Genomic DNA, 12,260 nt, shown 5'->3' with positions numbered 1-12,260 from the left:
ATTTACTTTCTATTATTTTTCCGTTTTATCATTTCACCGAAGCAAACATGCGAAATATCTCAAAAAATAATATACCAATCCCAGACAAATATATTATTATTATATTCCCTGAAATTTTGGCACTGTTTCATATTAACTTCTCACTAACGTCTACTAGAAATAACATTCTTCTTCAATAGGAATATCAATATGGCGAATATAACTGTATAAATCGCGTAATTGTGAATGTTACCAAACATTGCGGAGTACTGAGTATCTTTTCAACATATAATTCTTTTAAGCGTCAATTGATTTGTGACTTGTCTATCAATGACTAAAAATACTACTTGTACACTAAAGATTTTTTTTCCCCGTTTTACAGAATAAATAAATAAATGTTACTGCCTAATATTGCCTATATTATTTCAGTCTCGAAAGTGTCACAGTGTCGATTAATTTCATTGGTTACTCCCGCACAGAATTTGAATGTTCAATTCGGTATTTGCAAAGAGAATCGCTAAGTGGTAACCATGAATCGAATAAATGATGGATGATGTTCGTCATCGACGAATTCGTGCTTCGATCCGGCATACGGAACAGATTCAATTCGGCGTAGATCGTGGCTCATTGAAAATGGAGGGCGCGTACACGCGATAAATGTATAATCGAACGTAGGCGCGGCCCATGAATGTTTGCGTCGGAAATAAAAAAGTGCCAACCCATAATGCGCCAATAAAAAATCGCGGGTCTTATCCAATACATATTACGAATTAGCTGAACTTTGTACCGAAAATTGTTGAAATACGGGCAGAAAGAGAGGTTTCCTGGTTTTGAGAAACGAGACGATTCGTGAGCACTTTGGTAACTTTTCGGTTTAGATTAACCCTTAGCATACCCAAGATGGGATTACTTAGGAACCTTAGGAAATTTTTTAAGTTTCAAATTTGAAATACATAAAATCGCACATTTGCTGCAATAATGATGTAACTCAAAAAACAAATGTTTTTGAGCTATTAGGATTAAAAAATTGATTCTTACTTGAAATGAAATTACAGTGTCATTTCTCAAAAAATGATGATTTTTGAGTTATGTCACTATTGCAACCAATGAGTAAAATATTAAAATATTCAAAGCTTTTAAGTTTTCAAATCTCCAATTTATCAAACCTTCAAATTTGTAACTCTTCAAATTTTCAAATTGTACAGTTTGAGATATTCAAATATTTAAAATTTCGAAATTATCGAATTTTCAAACATTCAAATATTTAATTTTGAGATCTTGGAAGTCTTTTATAGATCAGTTTCCATTTCTGGTTTTCAATTCTTGAAACTCTGTAGTTGAGCTCTGAGTGCTCAATCAAGATGATTCCACCTTGGTATGATAAGGGTTAAAGGACGCGATACGATGCGTCATGATACGCGCGCCTCACATTTCTATACAGTAGCAGTAGACAAGCTCAGAAGCGGACGCCAGTCTGTCTCGGACCAGGAATGGGATTAGAAAGCACGTCAAGTCTCCGTGGGTCACGTCACCCAGACCGAGATTTAGTCCGTGCCTCGCGTATCGCGTCCATCTACAGCGCGCTTCAAATCACGATGCCACGCCTGTTGCATTCTCGAAAAAGAGAGCACAATAACCGCGTCCGCTGTCACGTAAATTGATGTAACATTCTAAGGACATCATAGGAACGCTATGTTACATTTGTGTATGGAATACTAACACTCCTCCCCACCCTCTTATTTCACCTCTTGCCTTGTAATGAGTCACAGTTGTGATATAAATTATGTTCTAAATAAAATTGTTATATTGCTGAATTTAGAAGAAAAGAAAATATTGTAGACTCTTTAAACAATTTGTGATTTTTTTATTTATCTTATTGGAATTATTTACTCTGATTCATGCAGCTCAAAAAAGAATTGAGGGCTTAGAATGACTTATGAAGTTCATATGCAGAATTTTATGTAACATTTTCTACTGAATTAGCAATACCTTTCTATTGATAGAAACTTTATAAGCTCATGCAAAGGTACATAAATTTATCATTTATTTTATAATGTAAATCAACACAACACTGAATAATTGAGAAATTCAATTCTGTTAAGAGCTTTATCTTAGATCACTCATAATTAAATTAATCCTCAGCTGATATAGTATCAGTATTATAATACAAAATTATAAAACCACTGTGATTTTACTACACAAAATAATCACTAATACCTAATACATGCACAGAAAATTCACAACTTTTCACTCACTATCAGTTACTCTTTCTATGTTTTCGACTTATATTCGTCACAGGGAATATTAATAGTTATATCTGAACCACAAAGCCAAAGTGTATTAAGGTAAACGACCCAGTAATTAACCATGTCCCAATACCAAAACACTAACGTTAATTTTATTCACATTTTAGGCTTCAATTGTAATGTACTAGGTAACCTAATTAAAAATAAAAATTAGTATCATAAAATACTATCCTCAATTTCTCCATCTTCAGACTTCATAATTAAAATATCAACACATACAGTTTTAGGTTATTATAGTATAGTTAGGTATTGGAACATTTACTTTCATTTCACACGAAAACTGAATACACAGAGTGTATTTTTAAATATACACCATTAAGTAGACTTAATACACTCTGACTATGAGTTAAAAAATTGTCAAACATTAAAACCATGGCACCGCTCAAATACAACACAAGATTTGAAACGACCCGTAGCAGCAAGCTTGTACAGTGTTCTGTCGGTGGTTGTACGAACACGAATAGTCGGGGTGTGAGTTCCGTAAAAGTCGCGCGTCAGGTCGGCTCGCGGTTACATAGAAAAGTAATGCTGTACGTGCGCGGCTGGTTGGAGCGTTGGTCCGAGCGGAGCCACGGGCACAGGCTGTAAGAGGGGGTCAGAGGTCGGACACAGACGAATACACAGGGGGGCCCAGGCACAGCACGCGCACACTGGCACCAGGGCGAATGCGTGAGGGCACACCCACTTTAATACGTACCGGAATGCATTCGCATTTGATGCAGTACATGACTCCGAAGGGCGGGCCCAAATCCGCGAACCAGGTGGAGCCCAGTTCCCGTATCTGCTTGCCGAACGTGCATTCTGCAACAAACAGGCCCGATTTCAATTGACCCGCTGAACACGGTGATACGTTTACTCGATGGCATGCGATAACAGAATCCGGTTAGAATTCTGGACGTACGCTTTTTCCTTTCTTTTAGTCGACAGCGAGAGTGTCAAATATTTCCGAGCAATTTGTAAGCTGGACGGGACAGGACTTTACATCGGGCTGAGAAAATGCGTTAGAGGTTCTTGAATTTAAAGCGAGGCGAGATTCGGTTCAAATTTCGTTTACATTCAGGCCGGAGGTGGTTTAAACGCAATTCGAATTCGGCTGGGATTCTGTTCTGATTCGATTTAAATTCTATTTGATTTTGGCTTGGATTTGTACAGGTTCTGCAGTTAGGTCTGACACCAATTTGCTTTTCAAGGTTCATTTCCTAAATTTGTGAAAGAGAAAGTTTTTAATGATTTCCTGAATGTTGAGACTTCGTGTTTGAAACGTATCGTTAAGTTCTTGTTTAACCATTTGTGGCCCAGGATATGAAAAGGGAAAGGGACAGTACACATTTAGTTTAAGTAAATCAGATAACAATCTGTGTGATAACAAGCTGGAAAAATGTGGTTTCAGTCTGAAACCACTGAGCCACAAAAGGTTAAACAATTGAGTGATACAACCTTCTTCTCCTAAACGAAATATGCAACTTCAGTTTTAAACAACCTCTAGGTTTAACTCTTCCATGCTTCTTTTCCTTGATTTGAAATACAAGACAAACGACAAAGAAATGAAGGAAACAGCGCAAACATCTTTAACATATTCACTGTCCTACAATCCACATGTGGATTAGGGCAATTTTCAGTATTTCCTTCTTCACTATTTTTCAGTTGACATTTTTGAATTTGTAGATATAGTTTTCTTGATTGTGAGAGTAAGTCAGTAGATTTCAGGTAAACTGTGAACACGTTAAATATAAATATAAAACCATAATCTAAGATCTTATTCAAGCTAAACTCTCAAAAGGTTGACAACGATCGAGTAAAGCAAAACCTTTGCAAGACAATTTATAAAACTACAGGTTAATTAAAATATCGACACATCCACATGAGCTGAATCCCATGCAAAGTGCGTACAACTTTCCGTTTCTCTGGTGCAGAGAGGACGGCCGCGTGTAATCCATCCTTAGCCAGGAATGGAATAAAAGTGAAACCACGGCGAATGAATGGAACACTCTCCCCGGGAGCGTTAATCGGCTGGTTTCTGAATCAGCGTCGTGGCCGCTTAAAAATCGCCGAGACGACGATGAGACGGTGCGAAACAAGAAACCAACGACGGAGGAAGGGGAAAGAGGAAGAGGAGAGCCACGAGAACGGGAGGAAGGAAAAAAGGAGCGCGCGGCGTTCTCGCAAGGCCGTTGCCTCGTTTAAAAGTGGCGCCGTCTCACCTTCTTCCGCCCAAAAAAAGCCGATCCGAACAGAGGGAGGATAAAGGCGGTGAAGCTTGTGTGTATGACTGGCGTTACGTCCTTTCCTTTCCGCGTAAAAATAAATACGCCACCACTCTTCGGCACCGGAAATAACGAGCTTGAAACTCATCTCGAGATGTCGCGCCTCGCGTATGACAGCTTTTCTTCTGACGAGGAGAGATTCAATCTCCATGGTCCGTCTTACACTTTCAATATAGTTTATATCGCTAACAACATTCGCGTTATATTTCGTTCACTATGATAAAAGTCATAAGTATGTAAAAAATGTAATTAAGAAATTTGAACTATTTCACAGGGCGTAGGAATTCGACTGACCTCCATAGTGCGCCTTTGCGTAGTCACTACTACTGCGCCTGTATCCCTCCGCCATCTGAAATAGTCCAAAACTTATTTATAATAGAATAATTTTACACCGATATTATCGAAGTGTATATTTGCGCCTATGGACCTAAAGTAGAATAGTAACTATGTAGTATCCACGAACATAAAGTAGAATAATAGTTACGTAGTATCCAGGAATCTAACGTAGAATAGGTTAGAACTTTACTTCCGAGAATAACTTCTATTCCAAATATAATGCATAAAACAAATTATGTACGAACGTTCGCAGATGAGAAATCTTTCGATACTCCAACGACTAATCTTCTGCGGCTAAGAAATGGTGGCCTTGTGTATATAGGAGACGAGAACAGCAATGGTCAAGGTTCCCAAGCCATCGAGGCTTTTCTATGGCGCTCAGATCGCTGGAGGTCGCAGAAAAGATGTGTCGCGAAATTCATGGTAGTGCGCATAGCTTTTTGGCCTCGCACGAGTTCGCCCGTTCGTTTGCTTTGGCTGTGCACACAAGGGAGAGAGAGAAGGAGAGAAAAAGAGAAATAAAGACACACATAGTGAGGCTCGTTGCGCGAGGTCGTTGCACCGCGCGTGCTAAGTCGTTCTAAGCACAGAGTCGGTCCTAAGCAACCAACAGCCCGACAGAGAACCTCGACACGCCACTACATCGCAAATATGCGAGTCCAACGATACACATTGTTCTATATGACACTCTCCCCTCTCTGTTGATTGCTCTGTTCAACCTTCTGAACTATACCTAACCTCCTCTACACTGTATTTTAGAGATTTACTATTTTTCTAGTTACACTTATAGACAGCACCATCTATGTAGACTACTTTGATCACTAGACTACGCATTTATGGGAAATTTAAATGTACAGAAAAAGATAATATGCTATATAATAATATGCAATAATATATAGAATATTCAAAGTATTCAAAATTGTATTTAAAACTCCACTGTGAAAGATGCTAAAGCTACGTTTACATTAAGCAACTTTTGGTCAGGTAACCGAGTTGATCAACCTAAAATTTACCAAAGTTGTTCGTGTAAACCCAATTTTAATCAAGTTGAAACGACAATTTATTTTGGTCGACTTTAGGTTAATCAACTCGGTTGCCTGAACAAAAGTAGCCTAATTTAAACGTAGCTTTAATAGTACTTTTTGTAAAATATTGTCATCTTCTCCCTGTGTATTTGGCATGCTGTTAGGAATTTCACAATAAAATTACCTCAAATATCGTATTTCTGAAATAATATAATGGCATGTTCGGATTAATATTTTACCAAGTACAAATATTTAATTACATCTGACAATGAGAAATGTTAGGAACGTGTTGCCAAAAGATTCCACATACCCCGTCTACCCCTCACTCGATCTCCTTTGATTCATTTACAGTTTAGAAGCCAGAGATGAACTAATAAATTGCACGAGCACAGAGGAGAAAGCTATTGTCAGTGAATTAGTTCGAACAATGAGACATCGAAATCGGTGGAAAACTCGATAGAATTGTTGGCCCATGGAATGCACAACTGACACGCCTGCCCGCTTCGATCCGACGTACTCCTAATGAACCTCTTCTCTTTCTCTGCCTTCTACTGATCGCCTGTTTCTCTAGAATTCGTATTGGATACGTTACCCTCTCTCCCCCAACAAAATCTACAAATGCCATTTACTGAAGCCATCGCGAGAATACGCGGCGTTTCTCTCCCAAGCGTTGCCTCCTTTCGATGGTTCTATTACGAAGAGGAATTGCCACTGCAAGAGACGAGAACTACATAGATATAATTATACATAAATATATTCGAAAATATTAAAAATTTGAAAATTTTCTACATTTTTGAAAACACAAAAATAAAAACTTTGAGAAACTGGAGATTTATATTTGAAATATTCGAAAGTCCAAAGATTTAAAAATTTGAAATCGCTTGAATTGGGGAAATAATATTGAAAGTTCCTAAATAATATTGGTGATTATATTTTGTTATGCTAAGCTAAGGATTAGTGATAACAGTAGAATATGCCTGAGAGTGGCATTCAAACCAAAATTTCATGATTAATAAAATTCCAAAGTTAGATCTGAAAAGACCACTTTTGTTCCCATCTTACTCTTAATCCAAATAATCGACATCCTATTACATCGACTCATAATCATCCTTAAAAAAACAGTCGCGTTTCCAAACAAATGCACCATCAATTTGACCGATCCCAGCAATTCTTGCCAGTACTGCTTTTGCACTATAACGCAAGACTGTTACAGTCGATTGTACTCGCATACCTCACGAATCAATGGTAAGAAAACGAAACCACAAAGAGGCACTGATCGCGGCCGCGATGTACAGCGGAGAAAGCAGGAGCAACGGAGTGTAACCAACGATAGAACATAGGCGTCCAATCTCGCTAAACGTTTAATCTATTATTGGAAGGATGAGAATAGGACACGCAGAGTGGTGTCGGCGTGGAGTACGGTGTGGCCGGTGCTAATTTGGCCCATATACCAACGTTTCATAGACCGTTGACTCCGCTGCTCTAACTTATGAACTGTGAAATCTCCTCCGCTTTATCTCGAACCGTTGCTTCGTATTCGCGGAACGCTAAACGCGCCCTCGCGGCTACCGTGAGGCGGAAATTCAATACTGTCGTTCATTGTTTCCCTGATACACTTACTTTTACGCTCGAGGGTTTTCTATGCGAGGCTTAACACAACATTTAGCGCATGTATCGATGTGGCCAGATGTTGCGAGCCACATAGTCTTTTAAACGTCTGATGTGGCTCCTGGGTTTACGTTACTAAAATTGATTTATTACCTATTCTCTACGAAAGATATTTTTTCTATTTTACAGAAAAAGCTAGTATGTAGAATGAATTGCAAATCAGATACAGTGACATCAGTAGATAAGTTCTAAAGCAGTCGCAGTGAAGTTAGTAGAGGAAGTCCCAGATCACACACAGCAATGTCAGTAGAATAATTTCTAAGTTAGAAATAGCGAAGTCAGTAGAATAACTTCCAAGTTAAACATAGGGAAGTCAGTAGAATAACTCCTAAGTTAGACACATTTCGTGCGAATTTCAGATATTTGTGGAACGGTTAATCACTCTGAAACGAAGTCTCAAAACTAATTTCGTTATTCTTGATTTTTATTCTGTTTTTGAATCACCCTTTAGAATTTCTAATATTTATTGAACAACCTATAGTATTACATGAAACTACTTCAATGGAGGCTACAGATCTTAAGTATTTCTGTCTGACGAAATATGGCTATCATAACAAGATTTGGCTATCACTGGTACATATAATACAAGCAATAAGAAACAAATATAGTAACTATGTGTATCACTATATTGAGTGCGTTTAAGTAGTTTATCATAACGATGACCGAAAGTAGTTAGCCTCAGTGCACGCGTGAATTAGTCGAGCGCGTTTGTATAAATGAATTAGCATAAACTGAGCACGATGGAAAAGCATCGGGAAGAGTCAGTAAATTGGACCGTGATTTGCATAAACGGAGGAGTCTCAAGTATTCCTTGTGTTCTAGCACTTGCCACCTCTGCAAATTACGGTATTGCAAATTACCAGAGTACGAAATCATTTAGATGGTATAATAACTGTTGGTACTGACTCATCGCGAGTGTTATACAAAATATAGAGAATGGTACAAATCTTAAGTAGGTCCTGCCTGAGAAACTATAGAAAGCAACGAAAGCTGATTGAATAGCGACAAAAAGGATTGTGTAGCGGTCCACTACTAGGGCCATCAGAAATGAACGATGGTAATAGCATCGTCAAATCGAACGCAATGAAAACAGACGTCTGTGGCGTCACAAGTTCCAGTCGCAAAAACAGAAGACGATAACTGGCGACGCCAGTTGCGTTGTGTTTGGTGCGTTCTCGCGTAATTTTTATTGCGTGAATATTCATGTCGTCTCATTAGATAAATATTGTGTTAGACTAAACACGAAAATAGATTAGAAAGTACGCAACGATTCATTTGAAAAACACAAACTTGATAACGATATAATGTTCCTTTACGTTTGTGAAAAATGCTTCTGCAGATCAAATACGTCGCGGTTAAAGATTAAAAATGAGTATATTTAAACAGTGTTCGACAACACGTGTCAGAAATTTTAAGGGGTGATTCACATGCTAAAATGAGATGCAAATGGAGAATAACAAAACTTCGTTTGAAATTTCATTTCCATGTTATTAATTGTTGAAAAAATACACGTGAAATATGTCTGACTTGTCTCATTCTACTGACTCATTAGTCTGACGCTACGACTGACATGACCACTTCACGTTGACAGTAGTATAAGTCCCAAACCAGACAAATTTCACGCGAAGTTTAGACGTTTTTGCAATAATTAATAAAACCCCAAACGTAATTTCATTATTCTTAATTTTGCCATGTAGAATCACTCCATAAAATGTCTGACACTTGTTGTTGAACGCCCTGTACAGCCACATTTATTCATAAAAAAAGATTATCAAAAAGATATCTTTTTAGCAAATTACTGTATCATAAATTAATATGAATAAACTAATAAAATACCAAGGAATAGCAGCAAATATGTAGAGCAACTTGTGATAAAGAGAAAGAAAAACGTTAAGTCTACATACTGTAGAATATAAATAACGTCTATAGTAGACTTAGCACTCTGCTTCAAGTATGAGAGATAACGACCAGAATGTTTCCTCGAGATCCACGCAGAATTCAAGGAACACAGTTTCTGCCACTATTCTCAGACGCAGGGTCTAGGATAACACCAAACGGGTACTAGCAAGCGAGGAGTTCGATGAACCGCGATGAGTCTTCAACCGGCGTCCGTTTAGGAAAAATGCGACAGGATAGCCTACTGTTAATCCTAAAATATCTGAACCGTCGAGCGTGACTCTTCGTCGGCTACTGCATTGCATTGAACGTGCCACGTCCATACATTATATCTACTTATTGCTACCTACAACTTTACCACGTATCAAAAAAGATGACGTACGAAAAAAGAAGACCGCTGCTAAAATTACCAACGAAAGATTTCCTGGAGCTTTATTCTCACCAGGTTTAACCTATAAACCAGGGGATGCTAAAAGAGTTGCAGTAACGTTGGCAACGTGTCGTCGCATAATTTCTCTTCCTTCCCTCTTTCCGCGCGAAGTTCAAAATTGCGGAAGGAGAGGGCGGAGCTTGGGGGCAATAAACCGCACGTTTTCGTCGCGCAAAGTGGCAACGTCAGCCAAGTTATTAATTTCGTCAGTGGCCAGATTACATAAATCCGCGAATCGCCGTTCGTGAAGACGAAGATCCAGCAACAACCACGGAAGCTACGCGAGTTTCGTCTATTCTTTCGGTTACGCGGCTGCATCCACTTGGCGGGAGATTTAAATAGCGGTTGCGTTTGAACGGGCAGTCACTACACAGCGACCCTCTCCCTTTCGTAACTTTGCCAGCAGGGCCATGAGTACGTCCTCGCTCCCTGAAATAAATAACGTTCTCTGCGAGTGAAAAAAGAGGCGAAAAGAATCGACGCGCGCGCGATACCCGGGTGAGTGAACGCGACAAACACACGCCAGCCACTTTCTTTTTCTCGCGTGTTTTTTTTCCCCACTTTTCTCCGTCTCGTTTCTTTTCCAAGAATCTCGGGCGTTACGCTTCCTTCCTGCCCCTTCTCGTTCGCAGCTTCGCTCGTCCTACCTTCCTCCCTCCCAACTTCGCAGCTCTTTCTCTGTTCCGTGTGGCCCGCGACGCTCCTCGTCGCGCTCGCGTGCTCTCTCTTTTCTGCTCCCTCGACAAGACTTCGTTCGCATTCTCTCGTCTCGCTCTTCGTCTCGAGTTTCACATCACCTTTGGTATCGTATACGGTCTCGTGTCACGTGACGTTGCGATACATACCGAGTCCTCGAAGGGGTTATTTTATCTGAACGCGAATGTGTACGTCGCGATCCCGATTTCTAACGTTTCATTGCCACTCGAGATAACGACAATGTAAGCGGGATGAAAATACACGCATCAGACGCTGAAACGATCGCAGACGACTTTAAGCCTCATTTCGAAAACTTTATTAGCGCCTCGTGCAGGTTCGACACATTGTAACGAAATGAAAATATGAGCGGCTTGTGGTAATCTGGAGGAGTGAGAACGACTGGGGAAAACCAGTGGGCCAAATGCATACGTTTTATAACTTGACTTTAAGACGAGTTTTCAATGTATTCACGGTAGAATAATAGCGCTTCAGAAAGATGAAAATATGTGACATGTTTTGAATTTAAAACGAAAAGCTTACTCAGGAAAACACGTCACTTCTGAAAGTGATCGAAATGAACCTCAATGTTGATTTCTAACGATTCGTAGCTGTTGGAGAATCGAAAATCACAACGGTACAGTTAAACCTACACATAGTTACACATATGTAGACTTAGTTTTTCTTAAATTCATGCACAATTGCAAGAGATACAATGAAAACTCTAAAAGGCAGATATTCCCTAGGAAATCTCCTATTGCCTGCTGTCTTCAATTTGTTTGAATATTATCTTAAAATAAATACATTCACAAAATAAAATATAATTATTCGATTTGATAGATACAGATCTCACAACAGCCATTTATCCTACAGGATATCCTCATCCAATGTCACAAGCACCAGAATTACTAGACCATAAGTGTCACCTACCAAACACTGAATCGTAATCACCATCCAGGCACTTCGACATCACGATAAAAAAAGTACAAAACAGCGTAAGATCTCCACTTTACAAAACTCCCAAGAAGGGATCGTCGCAGTAAGGAGCACGAAAACTGAAAAAGAGAAGAAAGATAAAGGAGAACGCTGGACCAGGTAAACCAAAGCATCGATATCATCCTTACGCAACGCTCCCTGGCCGTGAAGCGGCGTCTCAGAGAGGATGAGGTTGCTATCTTCATCTTCCGGTCGAACTTTCTCATAGGTTGCTGGCGGGCATCGCGTCTGCAAGTGGGCAGACACGTAGGCGACACTCCTCGCGACTTCTTCGACATCAGTGCACCACCGTCATCTCCCACCGTGCCTCGGCTATGTATAAACCACGACATGTTGCACGATCGTACCTGCTTCTCTCCGCTACAGGTTTCACGTAGGTGTACACCTACGTGTACCTGGGCCCGAATATGTATTCCACCAACCGCTGATCGGTATTAATATGCAGAGGATTTAAAGTCGAGTACTCGCGGCCTCCTTCCTTCGGATTTATACATGATTGCAAGCGAACTCGTCTTTTTTGGGAGGCTTGTATCGTGGGATCGAAATTTAATTCTTTTATGGAGGTATTAATGTATATTTGTACATTTAACTTTCATGAGCTTTAAAATTAAAAATTAAGGATACTCAACTTGAATTAAGTTGGATTCAAAATTAAATTATTGTAGCA

At 39.4% G+C, this 12,260-nt stretch overlaps 1 protein-coding gene across 1 annotated transcript in view; it reads right to left on the bottom strand.

Moving 5' to 3' along the window:
* The window catches only part of Sog (chordin short gastrulation), a 77,790-nt gene that overhangs the window by 26,720 nt on the left and 38,810 nt on the right, over positions 1-12,260 (bottom strand). The window contains exon 2 of the mRNA XM_076390203.1: positions 2,983-3,086. Coding sequence (XP_076246318.1) covers positions 2,983-3,086 — 104 coding nt within the window. The remainder of the gene's footprint in view (positions 1-2,982; positions 3,087-12,260) is intronic.

This window comes from Calliopsis andreniformis, chromosome 2 (genome assembly GCF_051401765.1).
Source record: "Calliopsis andreniformis isolate RMS-2024a chromosome 2, iyCalAndr_principal, whole genome shotgun sequence".
Classification (NCBI taxonomy): Eukaryota; Metazoa; Arthropoda; class Insecta; order Hymenoptera; family Andrenidae; genus Calliopsis; species Calliopsis andreniformis.
This window is presented reverse-complemented; position numbering and strand designations above follow the sequence as displayed.